This window comes from Epinephelus fuscoguttatus, linkage group LG10 (genome assembly GCF_011397635.1).
Source record: "Epinephelus fuscoguttatus linkage group LG10, E.fuscoguttatus.final_Chr_v1".
NCBI lineage: Eukaryota > Metazoa > Chordata > Actinopteri > Perciformes > Serranidae > Epinephelus > Epinephelus fuscoguttatus.
Window position 1 is genome coordinate 7,420,407 of NC_064761.1, and position 22,946 is coordinate 7,443,352.

At 39.9% G+C, this 22,946-nt stretch overlaps 1 protein-coding gene across 1 annotated transcript in view; it reads right to left on the reverse strand.

The window, feature by feature from the left end:
- Positions 1-277: 277 nt before the first annotated feature.
- pomgnt1 (protein O-linked mannose N-acetylglucosaminyltransferase 1 (beta 1,2-)) overlaps positions 278-22,946 on the reverse strand; it is a 29,446-nt gene continuing 6,777 nt past the window's right edge. The window contains exons 8-22 of the mRNA XM_049587077.1: positions 21,468-21,566; positions 21,190-21,317; positions 20,627-20,697; positions 20,210-20,285; positions 18,432-18,515; positions 17,353-17,394; positions 16,977-17,035; positions 11,856-11,928; positions 11,051-11,179; positions 10,498-10,623; positions 10,087-10,151; positions 9,921-9,965; positions 9,684-9,819; positions 6,544-6,653; positions 278-4,356 (exon numbers count right to left, since the gene is read on the reverse strand). Coding sequence (XP_049443034.1) covers positions 4,275-4,356; positions 6,544-6,653; positions 9,684-9,819; positions 9,921-9,965; positions 10,087-10,151; positions 10,498-10,623; positions 11,051-11,179; positions 11,856-11,928; positions 16,977-17,035; positions 17,353-17,394; positions 18,432-18,515; positions 20,210-20,285; positions 20,627-20,697; positions 21,190-21,317; positions 21,468-21,566 — 1,325 coding nt within the window. The 3' untranslated portion in view covers positions 278-4,274. The remainder of the gene's footprint in view (positions 4,357-6,543; positions 6,654-9,683; positions 9,820-9,920; positions 9,966-10,086; positions 10,152-10,497; positions 10,624-11,050; positions 11,180-11,855; positions 11,929-16,976; positions 17,036-17,352; positions 17,395-18,431; positions 18,516-20,209; positions 20,286-20,626; positions 20,698-21,189; positions 21,318-21,467; positions 21,567-22,946) is intronic.

A 22,946-nucleotide genomic window follows, 5' to 3' on the forward strand; every position in this document is an offset into this window, starting at 1 on the left:
AGACCGCAGCAGCTGCAGAACTCCACCAAGCTGCAAGGATTTGCATATATTTCCCTCGCCGTATGCGTTTCCTCTCACCGTTGCTCTGCCTGGAGGTCTCTGGGGAAATCTGCAGGCAGCACGGTGCCGCAAAAAGTACAAAAATCTGAGCTAAGAATAACAATAGCTCCAAGTTTATTGCATGAATAATACACACTAATAATACATTCTTCTGTATGAATTATTTCAACAACACAGAGTACGGTGTGACCCCAAAAAGAAAAAAAAGGAGCACCACTAAGAAACCTCGGTAAAAAACATCTTTATTTATTTCCATGATAAAAGATAAAGGAACTCATACATATGTCAAATGCATCAGAAACTTACAGTACGTCCATGGATCCTCAACATCACACATACAAAGTACCTTCCAGTTTTTCCAAATCATCCCACAGCATCACACAAAATCAACAGTATTGCTGAGGAGACTGATTTAGTTGGATCCCCTCCATTCATGAAAGGGAAGCATACGCACCACTATAAAAACCAGTTAAATGAAAAGACAAAAATGAAAAAAGTATATTAGAAAGTGGGCAGATTCTACTTGTTCATTTTCTTGAAACCAAAATGAAATTTCCAGGACACACATGGACATTAACTGAGTCACGACACAGGTTGTAATACTGCTGAATAAATGGTTCTGTCTAACAGGATTCTCTTACTGCAGATAGTAAATATGTGGTTTTCTGAACACACAATACACACATTAAAATCAAACCACTCTGCAAATACTGATCGATGCGTTGAAACGTGATACACTCATTCGTTTAGTCGGTACAGTGTTACACCAGCTTAAAATCACTTAAAAGCCAGAGAAAAGAAAAAAAACTGGTCAGAACACAATTGGGATGAGCACTGAAAGAATAAAATTCATAAATAGTATATTAAGAAAATAACACTATTATGTAGTTATAAGCAGAAATAAGTGTGTCAGTGAGAGTTTAAAGATGTCAGCTTCTGTGGTGTGTTACCGGCTGAAACTGTCATAACCTCAGGCAGCCTATAAACACTGATATAGTTTTTTTTCCCTACTTGGCTTAAATTACCTTGATTATGTACCTTAGCAGTTCCAGAGCTCTGTCCCCTTTATAACATTCATTAGTCAAGAAGACCACCATGCTGCTAATTTTGTTTTTTTTATTTGTCAAGTAGCTGGAAGCTAGCAAACTAGGCTAGCTGATGTCCACTCAGAATGTAAAAGCTAGTTACTTCTTTCCTACTTACTTACTTAGATGCTTCCTAACATTAGCACTGCATTCCTAAGAAAGAGTATTTGCATCAGCGTATATAGTGCTGCACATAGACTGTATATAAAGATGGACGATGTGAGAACTCCCCAAAAGTGAAGCTAAAATATGTCCCCCTGGTGGCTGGCTGCCGTATACGTCAAACACTTCGCCCCCACGATGTTAGCGGACAGGACATGGGCCAAACTCAAAATTCCAAGTCCATGTCCATCTTTATATACAGTTGATGTTGCTACAGGATTGACAATTTTGTTAGTAGGTCAACATGCAAGTTAGAATCACTCTGGTTCCCTCGCCAAAAAGTCTTTGAGATTTTTCAACTGGGGTTTGGATTACTGCAAAAAATAAACTCTGTGGCAAACAAAAGTTTGGGATACTTACACGCTTTGTTCACCAAGATAATCTATACAAATTAACAGCACTTTTGATTTTTTTAGGTTTAAGTGCAATCGCCAGAAGTACAAAGATATTATTTGGCTATGAACGAACTACAACAACAACTACAACAAAGTCATGTTCCATGTGATGAATTGTTGGCAATTGCCTTTTTAAAGAAGTTTCAAAATCCAAGATAGAGGATATTTACTGACGTATTTTATGTCGTAGAACAAAACATGAAAGTCTGTTAAGCTTTTGTTTACCAAAGACCTTTTTCTCATGCATCTAACCAACTGAACTGCCGCCTGTACTGTCACAAAATCTTGAGGTGCGCAGCTTGGTACTCAGACCCTCTGCACATAGTCTCCTGGGCTACAATTGCACAGTATCGCTGACCGTTAGTGATGCTTCATAAGGGGGGGGGGGTTTAATTGCTGACACACTGGTACACTAATTTTTGTTTGCTTATAGCTACATTATAGTGTTATAAACTGCTTATTAGGTGTTTATAAATGGCTTAGTATTTTGTTAATAATACTGACTCTGCTTTCTTGATAAACTGCAGAGAGAAATAATTAGTCCATGTTGTACAACATAATTTTAGCGTTGTTGATCTTAATTGTACAGAACATATTGCATTCATCAAAGAACACTGGAGGCGTTGTCAATCAACTATGACTTAGGGTCTCATAATACAAGAGCCAAATCTCAAGAGAGCCACATAATCATAATTTATCTCATAAAAATCAGATGTCGCAATGAGGTAAAAAAAAAAAAAAAAATACATTCTCCCTCATCTTCTGTGTAAAGATTTTTATAGTTTTAAAGTCACATCTCTAATATAGATTTGGTTGTTTACAAATGGCTGATGATATTTTAGATCATACCTCCCAACATTCCCACTCCATTTGTAGGACGCAAAAAAAAAAAAAAAGGTAAATACATTCGGACCCCTTAAATATCTGCCTGTCTCCTCTGTGATGTTGCTCCTTCATATTTCAATATTTATAACCCATTACCTGTAGCCTTTAAATATGCAGATGGGCTTTCTGTATTCTGTCTAGATGAAGAGTGTATGAACTGCTACTTTCTGTTCAAGCATTGGAGCCTCCAGCTGCGATGGTGGCTGAGAGAGGCCAAAATTCTGCACACTGGGAGAACAAGGTAATTTTTCATTGATTTGAAACATACGCTGCATTGAGGAACATCATGCAAATAAAAAACAGACAGCTCGACACGCAATTAAAATGAACAGTATCTTGCGAGACTGACAAGTACATTTTTTTATCGCTTCCTATACGAATAAGCATTTCTAAATCAAAAAGGCAATTAATGAAGCAAGAAAATGTAACTAAAATTTCACCGGGGAACTAAAATTATCAACAGAATTTAATATACTTTTTTTATTATCATCATTTTTGTTTAGATTTTTTTAGATTTTCCACTTTCAATTTGTAGTGTAAATGTCTGAGTAAAGGGCTTAGTATTGTTTGAACATTTTCTATGCTGGTGCTAACACAAACTTTTAAATCCAGCACCAACACAATACTTACCATGGTAACCAACTTTAGTACATTTTTTGACACGATATTTTGCCTTTGTCACATCAAAAACTGGATTTTTGTTTTTAGAATTTAAAATTAAGAACTGAAAACAAAGAGGTCTTTTTTCTGTTTCTGTTTGTAAGCATCACTGTGGCACAATCAAAATAGGAATATTGTATTAGATTGCTTCTAAATGCAGTGTGCACTGTGAAGTCCTGTTCATATTTTCATTTTTTGTTTCTTTCAGCCACCACTGAGATCCTCTCATGAAACCTGATCCGAAGCAACTGACCCAAGCAGTCAATAATAGCAAAAACCCACAGGGCTGTTATCAACTCTTTCACTCAAACTCAATATTTAACGCTGAAAAATATGCTGACCCTTTTAATTTTTCATCAAAAAATATATAGGCATGTATATACATTATTATTTCATTATCTGTAAACGTTAGGCTCTTAAAAAATGCACTGATCTTGATAAAAGTGGATCTAAAAAAAAATGCAACAAACCCCAAACAAAGTCCTTTTTGATTGACAGATGTAAAATAAATAGAGATAAGTTAAAATGTATATACAAAATGAACAACTCACTCAGTAGTCAAAAAACACGACAAACTAAAGGGAAAAACTGGCTGAAATAGGTGAGTGTGCGTTTGTAGTGTTTGTACCATTCTTGCCGAAAAGTCTCAGCTTGAATTGAAATGTAACCAACCGTAGGTTCAGCCCACAGTTGTCACGGAAACAGAAACAGACAGCTGTTGACAGTCATATACTGTTTTGATTGTTCAAAACAGGGTTTAGCATCACAGTTCCTCCTCAAGCTTTTGGACGGATTTAGTAGTGCAGTTTGTAGTGTTAATCCCTCTTTTGTTTAAAAGTAAGAAAGACAAAAATTTGACTCCATTTCCCAGGTACCCTCTCGTACACAAGTTCAACCTTTGAGAAAAGTCAGTTTTGTAGTTGTGAGTCCCAGGCTGGATTATTAGTGGTTGTTGGTGAAGACGAGTAAAGGCCTGGACTGGTTGAAGTATGTTTGTGTGTGCGTGTGTGTGCGTGTGACATCATGTCTATAACTGCTCCACCGGTGCTCCCTCTTCTTTGGGCGGAGGCTCTAAGTGAATGGGAGTGACACTGGCTGGTTTCTTCACACTGGTAATGAAACAAAGACATGGACAGACAGGAGGACAGAGACAGAGAGTGGTAAGAGATCAGAAAGGGACGGATAGTGACACATTTGTTGTGTTTGCCGCTGGGTATGGGGATTGTCATCTCTGTTCTTTTTGTAAATAAAAGATGTTCTGAGATGTGTTATTTTTCACCTGCAACACTGGTTCTCAAACTGTCTCAAACTGTTGTATGAATGCCACTGCTGGCACATGAGCTGTGTAGCTGTAACTCTTTCATGTACAGCTACACAGCTCATGTGTAGCTACACAGCTACACATGAGCTGTGCAGCTGTACATGAAAGAGTTACATCAAAATATTACAAACTTCTGAATGAAAATACATTACCTATGAGATCCCTGAAATGTAATTTAAACTACGTTCTGGATTTACAGTCTACATGTCTTTGTGTTAATATCAACTGACCACAGCAGTCACATTCATGAACGTAGCACGCACATACGTCCATCATTAATTACAAGCTGAACTGCAATGGCTCCAAAAAGGAACTATTAGCAAGAGAAGTGCAAATAAGGAGGAGCATATTTCAAGCAGCCCTGTTAAAACTGAAGTGAACAGTCAACTGAGCGCAAATGCTAGTGGCTACTTAAAGGTCCAGTGTGTAGAATTTAGAAGGATTACTTGGCAGAAAAGTAATGTAATATGGACAGGATGAACTTTTTTTAATTGTTGTGTTTTTGTTACCTTAGAATGGCCCGTTTATAGCTACACAGGTCCTCATCTACAGAAACTGCCATGTTGCACGATCATGTTTCTGCAGTAGCCCAGAGTGGATAAACCAAACACTAGCTAGAAAGGACCACTGTGTTTTCGTGTCGGCCACGGCAACCGCTCCATGACGAGCATCTTCAGAAAAACATTTTTTTCAACATGAAACAGCTTTATTCAGTGTTTTTACCAGTTTAAATCACCAGGTCCGTTTTTTTGGAGAGGAACAGACCTCTGCCAATAATTCAGGAAACGGTAAGAACCTCAACGCCTGGATCAGAAATAAGGTGAGCACACATTTAAGCGGCGTACACATGTTGTGTTTTTTTGCACCCTCAAATTCATTGCTTTAATGTAGATGCAGAAATCCTCACCTCTAGATACCAATAAATCATCCTAAATCTTACACACTGTTCCTTTAACCTGCATCAGTGAGGTCTGTATGAAATGAGGATGTGGCGTACTAAATAACAGCAACATTAGGTGACTTTCCTGTTTTTGAATAGTATCATATATACTGTATGTCGTAACAGCGATGCAAGTGTAAAGGCCAAGTTGAAAACTGGAGACAGGAGGATTGCATGTTGGTCTTGTTTGATGTTAGGTCATTGCTTTTTGTGTTGGTCTTCCTCCACATACATAAAAAAAAAAAAAAATCACGTATGACTTTAAGGCTTGCAATCACTTGGTGTCATTCTGGAGACACTACCACCTGTGAGCTACACCCCTCGTCCAATGATAAAACCACGATTTCCCTATTCCCTAATCTGGGATGTGCTCTCCCAAAACCACAGATGCACAGAGTTATTGTTATTATTCTTATGGAATGCCTCTGGGGCTGATGCTTTTTTTCATTTTTCCATTTTACAAGTGTCTGAGTGAGCAGATGCACTTGAAATTTAATCAATATAGCCGTCTGTTACGCAAGTGCCTAGAAGAAACTTTGGCGCAGCATGAAAATGAGACTCGCCTTTTCCTCAGTATTCAGTACTCAGATTTTTGGGAGAATTTCGCTTCAGGGCTGCTTTCATTATGCAGAGGGTGTAAACAAGGTGTAAGCCTGGCTCCTTGCTTGCAACCAAATTGCCTTGGGAGGCCAGAAGCTGTACTATCAAAACCCCTCGTAACTCAATACTGTAGATCAATCTGTAAAGCTAATGATAGCCACAGATACTCTTAGAAACATACAAAAAGCTATTCCACCTCTGTGTGTGTATAGAGGTGGAAGTGTGAAAGCCGTTATGTGCTTCAAAGTGGATGGCAAACAGCAAGCATGTATACTTCTGTTTATAGTATACTGGATGTCTGCGTAGCTGTATGTGTTGATAAAGATGCAGCCTGCGAGTCAAATTTTTGGGCTGCACACAAACATGGGAAGATGTACTTCACAAGGGCCTCGACATCTTTACAGCAGCACAAACTGTAATTTGAGCTTCACTTACGAGTATGGGGAGATTGGCACAGCCACCACCAGGACATGATTACGTTTTCTGAAGAGCCGCCACAGGCCTCTGTGGTATCCCCGAACATCCAGGTCCCAAACATGGAGGCACTGAGCAGAGGACAGAGAGAGACAAGAATCCTTATAGCAGGGCTCATTTCATTAGCAAAAAATATAAAACATACATCTCAATGATTAATTTTGTCTGTGACAAAGATGAGAACAAAAAAGAAATGAAAGTTAAAGCACTCCTCGTCATGACAGTAAGGTCATAATAAATATGCAGTGATGAATGGACCAACAAGGAGTTTATGAGACAGCTCTACATTAAACTGCAGGACTTCACGACCACACTGTAACTATGATAAAATATGAAACCAACTACATGTTGACAGTGAAGGATTATCAATCAACAGCATGCTCTCATTGAAATTAAGTGAACTAAATGGCTACTTGAGAGGTAATCCAAAAACTGATGGTATAATCTGGGAAACAGTTGGCAATCTTTTCCATGAGAAGTTGATGTGCTAATACACTGAACAAAAATATAAATGCAGCACTTCTGTTTTTGCTCCCATTTTTCATGAGCTGAACTCAAAGCTCTAAAACATTTTCTATACACACAAAAGACAATTTCCCTCAAATATTGTTCACAAATCTGTCTAAATCTGTGTTAGTGAGTACTTCTCCTTTGCCAAGATAATCCATCCCACCTCACAGGTGTGGCATATCAAGATGCTGATTAGACAGCATGAATATTGCACAGGTGTGCCTTAGGCTGGCCACAATAAAAGGCCACTCTGAAATGTGCAGTTTTGCTTTACTGGGGGGTCTGAGGGGTCAGAAAACCAGTCAGTATCTGGTGTGACCACCATTTGCCTCACGCAGTGCAACACATCTCCTTTGCATAGAGTTGATCAGGTTGTTGATTGTGGCCTGTGGAATGTTGGTCCACCCCTCTTCAATGGCAGTGCCAAGTTGCTGGATATTGGCAGGAACTGGAACATGCTGTCGTATACGTCAATCCAGAGCATCCCAAACATGCTCAATGGGTGACATGTCCGGTGAGTATGCTGGCCATGCAAGAACTGGGATGTTTTGAGCTTCCAGAAACTGTGTACAGACCCTTGCAACATGGGGCCGTGCATCATCATGCTGCAACATGAGGTGATGGTCGTGGATGAATGGCACAACAATGGGCCTCAGGATCTCGTCACAGTATCTCTGTGCATTCAAAATGCCATCAAGAAAACGCACCCGTGTTCGTTGTCCATAACATATGCCTGCCCATACCATAACCCCACCGCCACCATGGGCCACTCGATCCACAACGTCGACATCAGCAAATCGCTCACCCACACGACACCACACACGCTGTCTGCCACCTGCCCTGAACAGTGAAAAACGAGATTCATCCGTGAAGACAACGCCTCTCCAACGTGCCAGACGCCATCGAATGTGAGCATTTGCCCACTCAAGTCGGTTATGACGACGAACTGCAGTCAGGTCGAGACCCCGATGAGGGCGACGAGCATGCAGATGAGCTTCCCTGAGACGGTTTCTGACAGTTTGTGCAGAAATTCTTTGGTTATGCAAACCGATTGTTGCAGCAGCTGTCCGGGTGGCTGGTCTCAGACGATCTTGGAGGTGAACATGCTGGATGTGGAGGTCCTGGGCTGGTATGGTTACACGTGGTCTGCCGTCATGAGGCCGGTTGGATGTACTGCCAAACTGTCTGAAACGCCTTTGGAGACGGCTTATGATAGAGAAATGAACATTCAATTCACGGGCAACAGCTCTGGTGGACATTCCTGCAGTCAGCATGCCAATTGCACGCTCCCTCAAAACTTGCGACATCTGTGGCATTGTGCTGTGTGATAAAACTGAACATTTCAGAGTGGCCTTTTATTGTGGCTAGCCTAAGGCACACCTGTGCAATAATCATGCTGTCTAATCAGCATCTTGATATGCCACACCTGTGAGGTGGGATGGATTATCTCGGCAAAGGAGAAGTGCTCACTAACACAGATTTAGACAGATTTGTGAACAATATTTGAGGGAAATGGTCTTTTGTGTGTATAGAAAATGTTTTAGATCTTTGAGTTCAGCTCATGAAAAATGGGAGCAAAAACAAAAGTGTTGTGTTTATATACACAGCCACTGTCAATGACTTCTTCAAAGTCCACCAACCAGTGGTGTTGTCACAATACCAAAATCACATTTTCAATAAGATACCTGCCTTAATATCTTGATACTGAAATGATACCACACTGAAAAACCTAAAAACAGTAGGAAAAGTCATGGAACAGAAAGAAACTGCCAAACACCACCCACATGGTCAGAAACACAGTCTCTGATTGGTTGACAGACAGTCCAAGGCATCATAAACTCCTAGCAGACACCTAACAACAACAACAACAACAACAGCTGTTTTCAACACTGAAAACTGATAAATAATCACAGAAGGTGTTCAGTCTTGGACTTATCATTATGGAATTATTTTACAAAAGTTTAAAAAAAACACAGGAGTTTATTACAAAGCTTGTAAAAGAGAAATGATCGCACCGTAGCCCTCAAAACGGTATGATGGTTAGCGGTGGCTTCTGGGAAAAAAAAGCCTCATATATGCAGCGTTCCAGAGACATTTAATGTTAGTAATGTTGTGTCTGTTCGACATCATTGACCCAACAGTTAACGTGTATTGTGTCCAGTATGTCAGATTTTTCTCAGCAGTCCTTTTCAACACTTGGCAGTGAGACAGACTCGTGCACGCAGCTCCACTGAAAAAGCTCAGATTTGGTGACAGAGTACGCACTTTATTTTCAGATAACATTATATTAGACATCGCATTTATTCACTTATTAGTATTATTATTTCACTTGCCCAATTGGAAAACTGTATTGACAACCCACCTGCTCGAATGCTAGTTAATGTGGAGCCCTGTGAATGAGGCACACATGCACACTGTCCTGCTGTCGCACATTGACGCAACTCATAGGAAAATACTGCTCTTATTAAAACACTGTCATTCTTAAAGATGGGGTATTTCACTGTTCTTAACAGCACGGTATGGCAATACCCTTCTTACTGTCTGTATACCGTGCAACACTACCAACCAGTGTTCCTGCACTGACTAAATACCTTGGCGAGCTCTGTCCAGGTGGATGTGTCTGTCTCTGTCTCCATCTTAATGAACATGACATAGGTCTTCCCCTCAGAGTCTGGCAGGAACGAGTCCTCACATGGGTTCTTAGTGTGGTCCAGCACCTCTGCTTCCCTGAGATCAAAAACACACCATAAATAATGTAAATGTATTTCAGCCTTCTAATGTAATATAAATCATCTCCAGGCTCAGCACGGTTTTTGTATCTCACTCACTTCAGCAGGTTCTGGATCTCCACTTCATAAGCGTCTTTCTTTAAACTGTGAAGAACATCAAGACTGTCACTGTGATGCCATATTATTTTTACAAAAAGTTAAAGAAGTCATGATTTGAAAACCAGCACAGCAGTGAACAGAAAGCACATAGCCTGAGTCTACACACCTGTCGACGCTTTTCAGCTGCACATTTGGAACAGTGTTGAACTTGTGTTTCTTGAAATATACCTCCTATGAGACAAAAGAGCTCAGTTACACATATAAGCTTTACACTATATCGTGTATCAGATAGTGTTTCATCTTAAAGATTAAAAGGAAGCATACATCACGAAGCTCCTTTGTTACATTTAACTAAATTGGATTTAGGTTGATAAACTTATTTAGCTGTAGACTGTACCACAACTTTATGGTTTTAAAGCATATCATGTTTAATTATTAAGGCTTCAACGTAAGTGTTTTTTCAGATCTTGACAGAAAGTTTTGTTGCTGAATTGTGTCACTTCGGGCTACAGTTGTAGCACGTACAGTAGAGCCTTTTTAAGAATGACTTTTTTAAAAAAAAAAGTTCAGCTCTCACATGGAAGTATCCATTCATGTTGAGGCCGATGATGCCGAAGTGGTACGAGCGGGACACGTCGGGGATGATGCACTCTCTGCCTTTCCTCTGCTCCGGCATTCGCATCCACATGTCCCAGTCCCACAGCTACAAGGTAAACACACACAGAGTTCATCCACAGTTTGTGACATCTTCAACACACACACACCCTTTATGCATACTCTCTGTACAAATTACTGCACATTTTCACTCTAGTTTGGTCTTCACTAACTCCACAGAAATATATCATGTCTCTTTAAGCTGCTAGATGTTCCACTTTCTTCACCAGCTAGTCTCTAACTTTTTCTGTAAACGCCAAAATATAAATAAATCATATAAACGTGATTAAATGAGGGTGATGAACTACCTAGTCATATAAAGAAATGAAGTGAAACCAGTTAAGTGGTGGAATATCAAGTTGGACTTAATATGTTTTGATTAGTAAAATAATCAGCAGGGATGTATAAAAATGAACAGCTGGTAACAGGTGTAGAAAAACATCCAAAGCACTGGTTAGGGTTCTTAAATCCTGCACCTTCTCAGGTGTTGGCCACTTTGGCTCCAGCTCATCCTTGTAGAGGCTCTTCTTTAGCACCCAGCCCAGGCCGGGCATACTCTCTACCCTGTACAGCAGGGCTGGGTCTTCTGCTGTGTGCTCATAGCCCTGTACGACAACAACAACAGCTGTCAGTGACACATGAAACTTTTCTGTGTACCTCAAGTGTTCCTGTAGGTCAATCAGTGAGTAGAGAACGAATAAGGCCACATCAGGACAGGGGGGAAATAAAATGAGGAGAAAAAACAAAGAGTGTGGCAGACTATTTCAGCTGTTCTATGTTTAGGAACATGGAACAAAACGAGATCCTCTGGTGTCTCGCTCTGCGGATGTTGTTGAGTTACACCCTCAGGTTAAAAGAAAACTGATAGATCACCTCATAACATGTTCTATTGTTGAGGTCAAACAATCCTAAAACCCTCCAGATATGCCAAGACAGACAGACGTCAGTTATGCAACCGTTAGCTGCTGAAAGACACACACTCCTGCATCTACACTGCAAGGGGTCAGGGATAATCGTTTCCTGTAGGACGTCATGCTTGTTGCTTGTCGCTTGCTTGTCTGTAAAAGAGAGGACTGTAGGATGAAAAGAGGAGGAGTATAACAAGTAAAGAGTGGACAAAAGCAGATAAATGCTGATAAAAAAGCCCTTTTAGACTTTTAAACAGATAAGCCAAATATAGATCTCACGGAGAGAGAAAAAGAAGAGGAGGACAGAAGGAGAGTGGGATCTTTATAACAAAGGGCAGGTACAGTGTGAGCAGATGAAGAAGTCGGCACTCACCTGGTCATTCCAGGCTGAGATACAGTACAGGCTGTCATCCTCATCCAACAGGTGGATGGTTTGACTCAGAAAACTGCAGGAGAAGAGAAGCAACAGCAACATTAGTACATACACAAGCTGTACATTAGTATTATGGAGTTATAAAAACTGCCATGTTGCGCTGGGCGACAGTGAACTGACAGTGACTATACTTAGACGTACACTGATACTGCACTATTATCCCAAATATGACAATATTCCAAATTTGATAGGGGTCTTGTAAACAGCATATTACGTTTGGATATTCTGCGTTAGACCTTATTCCAAATGTAGCATTTTCTGATGAAGACATCAGGGTATACCCATTTTTCAGGTTTATTTCGGGAGCATTCTTTGTACATGTATACAGCACATTAACAAAGTGAAAAATCAACAGGTTTTGGATATGCACAAAAATTGCAACACTGATTTTTTCAAGAAGGTGGTTGAAGGAATGAAATAGGGAGGGTGTGTTCGTGTGGTCTGACAAGTCCAGCACCAGTGGAGAAATTCCTATTTTGACGCGAAGAAGCAAAATGTCACAAGTGGCTACATTCGTTCCACTTCCATATTTTGACAGGTGTTTTATGTTCATGGGAGTACGCATTGCTGCATGTACATGGGACTATTAGTGAAACGTTCATTTCCATTAGCCTTGTAATCAGCTTGGTGGGAATATTCTTTTAAATCTTTTTCAGAATATGGGTATAACCTGAAATATTTCATGTATCTAAGTGTAGTCAGTGACAGCAAACATCAGGGACGATTATTTAATACTTTATAGAGACCTTTTTAAGACAACAAGACAAATTTAAGTTTCTGGACCAATCAAGCCAGAAGGTTCCTGTGAACAGCTGGCAAAGAGACATTTTTTACACCTAAAGCACAGAAAAGTTACAGTTTGCTGAGAGGGGCAAACTTACAATCACACATGTATATCTAAACTATGTGGCCTGAAATAAATGGACTTGCTCCTGTTCAGATACAAGAGCATTAGTGAGGTCCCACACTGACGTTGGGTGATCAATCTGTCACTCAGTTAGTTTTCCTCCCATAGGTGTTGGATGGGTTTGAGGTCAGGGCTTTGTTCAGACCAGTCAAGTTCTTCAACAGCAAACTGGGAGCTTGCTTTGTGCACAGGGGCAATATCACTGTTAGTGTAGCTTTAAGATTTACTTATACTGGGAACAGGTTTCCTCTGTTCTCATTAGAAATCAGGTTAACCTGGACCCTGCAGATACAGTACGTGCAGCAGGTCAGTATAAAGTCTGTGCATTTATTTTTTGTAATAGAGAGAAGCATTACACTGGCTGAAGAAATCTACCAATTCTGACAAAAAAAGAGAAAGAAATCATGAATCAGTCATGAATTCAAGTGTCTGAAAGTATTCCTACAGTCTGATATTTGTAAAATTGAATTCAGGACTTTGTAAAGACTCCCAAACACCCTGGAAGAGCTGAGTTTATAGGAGTAAACATCAAATGATAACAGGCTTGTCTCTGTTGACAGGAGGGCAGGTTCTGGTTTTCACTGCTCTCAAACTGAGAGCCTGCAGCTCTCTCAGGGAGCAAACAGGCACTAAAGCTGAGTGAGCTGGTGGTTGTGAGTGCTTCTGAACTATTTGATGTTGACGCTTCAAACGGGCCGGTCAGCCCAGGAGGGAAGCTGGAGCTTTTACAGCTGCAAACGCACAGTTCAAAGCTGAGTCTGTCCAACAAAGGAAAAACTGGAGTTTCTAACAGCGCTGATGGCAGTTTTATTACTGTGGATCTACTGCCACCTAGTGGAGATTCTGCAGCTGACAGGGATCACGGACCTTCTGATCAGGAGTGCAAACTCACCAGGTGTGAAAAGGGTGACAATGATGTGAATCCCTAGGGGTTCAGCCTTATGCTCCACTAGGAAGATTTTTTTTTTTAAATGTGGATTTCCAGGCGATTTCAGCATTAAGTTACAGGGAAAAACTCAACCTAGAATTAATGTAATCCTACCACTACAATTAAAAAACAGGGCTTAGACATGAGGTTATTTATTGATTTCACAAGCATTACAACTAAAAGAAAAACTGTCACAAGGTAACATTAATTCAACTTCTGCCATTTTCAGTGAACTTGGCATCTGCCTCCATCTCAGGTGACATAATCAGGCTACTGTATCAAGCGCTCCATTTCACTACATCATTATAAGGCAGGTCCATTTTGGCTTGTTGTCTACAGTGGCTTATGAGCCATATTTCTTAATGTACAGTCAGGTCCATAATTATTTGGAAAAGGAATGATGAGGGGACAATGTGCGTCTGCTAGCCCAACAGACCTCAGGTTTATTCCCTTGCCGCAGCAAAGCTAACCCGACATTAAAGTGTCCTTCAAAGGTAGGGTGGGTAACCTGGTGCTTCTCTCAACTTACAGTCAGGTCCAAAATTATTTGGACAATGATACAGTTGTCGTCATTTTGGCTCTGTACACCACCACAGTGGGTTTTAAATGAAACAATGAATACCTGCTTAAAGTGCAGACTCTCAGCTTTCATTTAAGGCTTTTTTCAAAAATGTAGTATGAACTGTGTAGGAATTACAACCATTTCTTCACACAGTCCCCCGACCTTAAGGGCTCATAAGTATTTGGACAAACTAACATAATCATCAATTAAACAGTCAGTTTTAATACTTGGTTGCAAATCCTTTACAGTCAATGACTGCCTGAAGTGTTGGACACATAGGCATCATCAGATGCTGGGTTTCTTCCCTGGTGATGCTCTGCCAGCCCTTTACTGCAGCCGTCTTCCTGCTTGTGTTTTGGGTGTTTTGCCTTCAGTTTTGGCTTCAGCAAGAGAAACGCATGCTCAGTTGGATTCAGGTCAGATGATATGACTTGGCCATTGCAGAACATTCCACTTCTTTGCCTTAAAAATGTCTTTGGTTGCTTTTGCAGTATGCTTCAGGTCAATGTCCATCTGCACTGTGAAGCATCATCCAATGAGTTTTGAAGCATTCATTTAAAACCCATTGTGGTGGTGTACAGAGCCAAAATGACGACAACTGTATCATTGTCCAAATAATTATGGACCTGACTGTAACAGTTTAGGCACTCAAATACTGCCATATTGTCAATAATTAATAAAAATAAATAACACTCATCAGAAGGACTCATCTTCCAGTGTGTTTTTGTCTCGCTCCGCTAACCGATATAAAGAGTTCCCCAGGAATGAGTCCTAAGACCGAGAAAAGAGTTAGCATTTTACCACTCACGGTTCCCTCGTCTCAAAGTCAATGGATCTTTGAAATGGGTTTTCGGTTTAACGCCTTGAAACAAGGTTTGTGTTTAACACAAGCTTAAGAGACTTTCACGTTTTGTTCTACAACATAAAATATGTCAGTAAATACCCCACTTGTGAATTCTGAAGCTTGTTTGTGTCTTAAAAAAGGTGGTTGCAAACAAGTGGCTGATGGGACTACAGGACACGCTGAGTCGCGCTGAACACAGCTTTACAGTCATGTTATGGTGGTGATGTTAATGTTAGCTTTTTACATTTAGGCTTCAGTCATCATAAAAGCAGTGTTCATTGTGAAGATACAAAATGTTTAAGTATCATAAACATTTGTTTGCCACAGAGCTCATTTTCAACAATAATCCAAAATCCACAGGAGAAATCCCTTAGGCTTTTTGACGTGGGAACCTGTGCGATGCTAACTTCCACATCAGCCTAGAGAAGAACGTCATCCCCTGACCACTCTTTTTGGGTGATGCTGCAATATTGAAATGAAATCCTGAGCCATCCTCAGGGGTCACTTTATGCCAAATTATGACAAGTTTGTACCCCTTCTGATGCTTAAATCTGAGGTTGTGAAGTCCAGAACATGTTCTTTAACATGGCAGCACTGGGCTCGATATAACACAACATAAACTTTTTATTATAGCTTATGTCCCCATAAATGATAATAAAAAAAAATGTATAAATTTCCTCTAATGTCTCTAATAAAATCATTTTAAAGAGTTGCAGAGTGAACAGCTGCTTGATTCTGTACAGTCAGTTAATTTTGCTTTGATCATTACTTTAATGTTCAGATTGGATCATTGATAACTTGGCTTGTGACCAATTTTTTTATTTCAGTTTCCCATTTAATTTGGCGATGGTGCAGGTATAGAACCCAATATGAGAATAAATGCCTTCATTTAAGTTACATAGACCTCGGCCACGCACACATGGGATTTTTGAGAACAGGTTTTCCCCTCCGTTCTCAAAAAAAAAAAAAAAAAAAAAAAAAACTTTCCTGTCCACAGTGACAATTTCATAAAAAATCTCTGTCCAAATGAAAATGCAAAACACAACTGAAGAGCTGCCAGGTGCATGCCATACCAACCTTAACTCTAAAACCACTCAAAGAAAAGGAACAAGATGTTGGCCAATCAGACGCCTGAGAAAAAAAAAACTATTACCAGAAGGCAACCTGTAACAATGGCCTCCGTCACGCATTCTGACATCTCTGTTCCTCATTAGTGGAAAAGGAACTGCACATGTGTAAACATGTATACAGTCCTGAAGTTTAGAGCCAGCACTATTTTGGTCACGTCCGTTATTGCACATAATGTTGCCTCATTTGTCACACCTCGCTAAGGACATAATGGCGCACTCTGACGTCTCTAATATATGTCCAAAAAACTCTTTTCTCTGTCTACACGTCAACACTGAAAACAAAATCTGTTTTCAGTGAATAATTAAATGACACATCTGCTAAGGTATATTCACAAATAGTCTTGGCATTTATTTCAGTTTTTACAAAGTGACAAAAATCTTTGCAAGGTAACACGTAGAGAATCCATATCAGGCTGCAACTAATTATTTTTATTATCCATTGACGACTGATTTTTTTCCAATGTGCTTTTTTTCTATAAAAAGTCAGAAGAGTAAAAACTTAAATAATCTTATTTGCAAATATTTGGCATTTTTGCTTGATGACTGAAACAATAAACAGATCATTAAAATAGCCGCTAATTAATGTTGCGCATCAACTCATTTATAAGTTGACTTATTTCAAGTCTAATAACATATATAATAATTACTTAGTTACCTTTAGGAGTGTTTGTGCATGCTGTTAAGACGTACCTGAAGAAGTCAATGGAGATATCCAGGTCTTCTTCAAGGACGATGGCAAAATTGGCCTCCTGAAAAAATAATGCATGCTGGGTCAGTGCCATTGTGACTAAGTTGAGTGTTATCTGAGAGTTACAATCAATGCAAAAACTGACTAAGGATAACACAATATATATAAAGTCAATAATCTGTTATTCTTCATTAAAAAAGACAAATTTAAAAAATGCCACCCTCGTTTTACAGCCTCCTTCAGAGTCTGAGTGCTTGATACTGAACATATTTAAGGTTTGAGTATCACTTGAACTCCACACATCTCTGCTCATTCATCAGCTACATAAAATAATAACTTTTCTTGTTTGTCTTGACAAAAGGAAACTGAAGTACTCACTGGATGAAGGTTGAAGGTTGCAGTCAGACTCGCCTTGTAGTGCTGCGACAGAGAACAAAGACTTTTTTCCAACAGAAAGAAAAAAAAAATGTAAAAAAGCAAAACGGCTAGAGGTACTAGTTCCTTTAAAGAGGTACTTCACTGCTGGAAAGATGGCCTTTAAATAAAACTGTGCCGTCAGCCTCCATTAGGTGGAGTTGTGCTGCTACCCACTCTCCCCTGGAATCTCCACAGGGGATGTGAGGACTCTGAAACTTCACCTGAGCCTCCCTCGGCATATGGGTGAGTAGATAATGGCTGAATTTTCATTTTAGGGTGCACTATCCCTTTAAGGCTAGAAATATGCAACTCAGTGACAGAATCTTGGGTTTATATTTGATCACCGCTGCCTAGTTCTACCATTTGATCTTTTTTTCCAGCCTCTGTTCTCACTGTGCAGGAAACAGTATGGCACCTCCTTCCTTTTTACAAAATCTCAGGATTACAGCGAAACAAAACACTAAAATATGTTTCTAGAAACATTTTAAGCAACAAATAGGCAGTGTAGTAACATAATCTTGATATACATTTGACCAGCACTGCTTCGTTCTACCATTTGATCGGATTTCAGTCAGAGTTTGACAGAGAGGGAGGGTGGCAGGTCTGTCTCTCAACCTGCTTCTATACTCTTTGTGTCCACAGTGGAGGCATGGGTGGCGTGCATAAGTACAGCCTGTAGTTCGAGCAACAGCCCAGGAGCCAGCGAAACTCTGCCGGATGTCATAATTTACGTCATCCCCAGCGAGGTGGGATATCTGGGCACTGTTCAGATGGAGGGAAGCTGACCATGTTCATTTACATATACTACCCACACTGTTTTAATACAAAGCTGGTTGAAAATCAGCAAAGTATCCCTTCAGTGACTTGAATAGGGCTGAACCTCCAAACATTTTCATGGATGTGACAGTTCTGAGTGATACACACAGTGGAAACATAAAATCCAGGTGACAATGGCTTGTGATTTGTCTACTTTTATAAATCAGTTTTTCTTTCAGTGAGGTGAATTCTGGCCCTTAAATGAGGAGCTAACAGCTGTTTACCTGGGACACTCTGGCATTCTTGATGCTGATTGGTGTGTGCTGAACTCCCTTCAGTCCAAACAGCTCTACGACATCCATAGGCTCCTGGATTGAAAACACACAAAAATGTATGAGTGGTAGGTAGAGCCACTCGGGGATATAGTGTCACAGGAAGGCAAACAACAAAATAGTACTAGATAATGATAATAAACTGATTAGAGTGTTATCAGAGCCTGAACTCATCTCATCTCTTCTGATCACAGGGGTCACACTGACATAGCCTCATATAACAACATAGCCTCACATGGCTATTGCTAACTACTGAACCTCTGTTTGGAGGCAACAGAAATGTGTCTGTAGCACAGACTATAAAACATAGTCAACTACTAAATTTAGCATTGACTGTCCTGATGTAAATCAAAATTCTGCCACTTCTTGACTTGATTTGACATTCCTGTATGTCTGCTTGTATTTCAGACATTTAACAGTTGAGAAATTTATTTTTAATTGAAAAAACAAACAACAAAAAAGAGGTTTTATTTCTTGAAGTAAGGTATCAAATAAAGCATAATTTTTTTTATCTGTTCTGAAACTCACCCTAATGGCCTTGGCATGTGAAATAACAATCCCCCTCTTTCTCCCCTTAAGATGAACTAGATTCATACAGGTCAAGTAATGTCTCGTTAGGTCCACAGGTGCAGTCATCCAAACAGCCCCAGAACATAGTAACAAAGTATACAAACGTATATGGACAAAGGCATTTACACACTTTTTGCTATATAGATTAGATAAATTATTTCAAAAGTGTTGATGTTTAACATTGTCTACAGAATTAAATCAGATACTTTGTGTCTTTTAAATTGTGGAACAATGAAGGATGTTCATATTAAATATGGCCCAAGTTTCAAATAATGAGGTAAATGTGTGTAGTAGTAATCTCTGTGAGCAAAAATCTCACATTTTCTATGATTCTGAACATTCCATTTCCAACAGTTTTTTTACGCTGGCAACAGTATGCCCGATTTCTTGATATAGTCATCTTGGCACGCAACTCCAAGTGTTTACATTACATAGCCTGCACTGTTACAGGAAGCTACAAGATAACACTAGGATAACAATGGAAACTTGGTTGTCAATGTTGTACATCCCATCATATCAAATTCCTGGAACATGTCCGGCTGTTCTGAAGCTTGTATTGGTGATTTTATTATGGTACAAAGGGCTGCTATTCTGTCATAGTCATTCCCCTACTGCAAGGACACTTCTAGTGTACATGTAGTTACATGCTAACTTCAGGGAAACATGTAATCTTGGTTGCTGATTATGTAGATTTCTCCTTGATTTCAGATTATATTCCTGCTGAAACATGTCTGGTTTTGTTCAGAAACTTTCACTGACAATTTTTCATGGTAGAAAGTGCTGCAATTGCCATTACAGCCATTTCATGTTTGCAATCACATGGCTTAAAGGCATATGCAGTAAAATGGAGCCTTCTCTGAAAGAGATAAATACAAGTGTTCCAGCACAGACAGTATGAGGAAAATAAAGTGTTTTTGAACATTAAAGCATGTAAACATGTTCCAGCAGAAACCTTAAATACAACTATGAACCCAAAAAGGAGCATAGTAGGCCTCTTGAAGTATTCAGAGCAACAAAAGCTCTTCTGAACACTTCTGACCATCTTCAATAAAGAACGGAGGATTTACAGCCATAGTGCCATGGTGTTTGTACTTATATTGTGTATTGAGGGGCACCATGGACAGATATGATGCGAGAGAGAGGAAACAAAATTCTGGTACCTCATAATATCCATCGATGAAGACAGTGATCATCTGCGGGTTGACGCCGTGAGCTGAAAGAAGCGACCTCAGCATCCTGGAAACACATGAAAAGCAGGCGTAAAGAGAGGAATGAGTGCAATTTACTTTTTCTAATTTAACAAAAGGTGGTGCTAAGTATTTTATGTATGGAAATATTTCCTGTCTGTAAGCCTAATTTCTTCATGGATAAAAGGCAGAGATGTTGAAATGCAGTTTATCTGTGTAACCTCCACTTTACTGTACTTTACTGAGTACTGCATGATAAATTTAAAAACATCTTGACTCTTTGGAACAATTTCTGCCATTGCTGCTGCTGCTTTCTTTCTTAGAAAAAACAAAACAAAAAAAGCTTAATAATCATCTTGATCAGTTACATCATTAGTTTTCAGATCTTACCTGTAGAGATAGTTGGGTCTGTTCCCTGCTATGACAGCCACTGGGACATTGATAACATTATTGTTGGGCAGCTGGAGAGAAAAAAATGTTGAGTCACTGTCAGTCACTGTGTTCATGACGCCAAACATGAGACACTAGAAAAAGAAAAAGGCACACTTGTCTGCTGGCAATGGGAGAGGAGTCTCTTGCTTATTTTTAGTGCGTTTTCCAGCCTTCAAAAACTCAGCATGCTAATTTTGGTGGAAAAAGGGTACAACTCATGGTGGATAAAATCCACAGTTTTTGCTCTGTTCAAAAATACTGTCTGCTAGCACTCCATTAGGAAGCAAATAGGCACATTCCAAAAAATTCTGAGCTAAACCTTTAACAGTTTGTTGAGCAGCTATGAAATACCCTGCAAAGAGTAAATTAATTTAAAAGGGTTCCACCAAAAATGCTTTTCATGTGGTTGCGTAAAACTCAAAAATCGAAGCTAAGTCCAGCTTGGCTCCCCTCTCTATCATGTGCAGCTCAATGAAAAAAACATCTAACAGTTAAGTAAACAGTCCTGCTGTGTGTCTTACAGGGTCAGGGTTGAACTCGATGGGCGCCGGGTCTTTGCAGCTGCAGATGCTGCCGTATCCTTCCACTTTGCTGCAGAAGAGCTTTCTCCTCCTGTTGAGCTCGGTGTCTGCCCAGTGGCACTCTGCCTCTGCAGGATACACGATCACATTCAGTTTGTTAGACATCTTAAGTGCTTTGGATTTAAGGTTATGTTAGCTTTTGGCCATCAAGGTGCATCACAATATGAGCAATTAGACATGGTTTACACTTTTACAAGCATGCTGGGACTGTTTGTTACCTTCAGAGGCAGTGAGCTGCACCTCAGTCTTCAGCAACACCGGGTCTCCCCAGGTGGACAGAGCTGGAGACTTTGAGTGCTTTTCTCCATACACCTGACCTGGAACGACACGCATGCACGCACGCACGCACGCACGCACGTGCACACGCACGTGCACACGCACGCACACGCACGCACACACACACACACACACACAGCAGGTCAAAACAGGTACTGACATAAAGCAAGCATCATTAGTTGATTAAACTTACTGTAAATTCTCTCTTAATCCTCACCTTACTCCCTTAACTGAGCTCTTATTTCTCCCTTTTTCTCACTGACTACATGTGAACAATGCAAACAGACTCCAATGTAAAGTGTACTGGTAAACTGGAGGGGAGAGCGTGTCTTGTTCTGTGGCCAAAATGGGCTTTTTGGCCAAAAACAGCACAGCATGTAAATAAATAAATAAATAAATAAATAAATGAATACAGTGTCTGCGATGGTGTGGGTTTGTTGCTACTAGCACCAGCAAGATAATGAAATACAATCCAGACACTTTCGTCTGAGTAATAGCATCATGAGTTTCATCATTTTCAAGTTAATTATCAATAACTAACATGAGAAGCTTTACTGAAACACAACTGCAGTGAGACATATCTGAACCACAAGTAAATATGACTTGTATTATATGACATATACTGTCCCTCAAAATTCCTGCTTTTGGGGCGTCAGTGGCTTTGTAGTAGAGCGGCGCCCCATGTACAAGGCTGTTGCCGCAGCGGCCCGGGTTCGACTCCAGCCTGTGGCCCTTTGCTGCATGTCACTCCCTCTCTCTCTCCCCCCTTCACACTTCACTTCCCTATCAATTAAAGGCAAAAAATGCCCAGAAAAATATTTTTTTTAAAAAAATAAAATAAATAAATCCTGCTCTTGCTGCGTTAGGTTTTCAGACACTAAATTTTAAAATGAAACATAATAGCCTGAAGATTATAGGCTTTTCTGAAAACCATAAATTAGAAAAAACTAAGCATGCAGGGCACTTAGAACAAACTCAGCCTGGTTTTAAATCGTCTGTGTGGATTAAGAAAGCTCTTCACTGATGTCTGTGGAGTATCTGAACAGACATAAGGGCTGTCCAGAATACTACTTTTTGGGCATTAAAGTTTCAGCACAGAGACAATTAGGCACTTAGACACATTATCCATAATAGCTAGAAAAAAAGGAATTATTTGCAAGACGGCTACACAGTTAGTCACAGTATTCAGGTGATTTGCTACTTCACTTTTCTTTAATAAGGCTGTGTGTCCACTAAAGTGTTTATTTCCCCAGCTGGAAACAGCAGTTGGTGTTGTTAGGCACTTTCAAAGAGGTCCCTTAACTTCTCACCTCAAGATAACTGCATGAAAATGGGTTCTGTTGGTATCAACCTCCGGGGTTGTGTTTGTGAAGTTACGTACACTCGCTCTCCTCTTCTGTATATCTAACGTTACCTTGCCA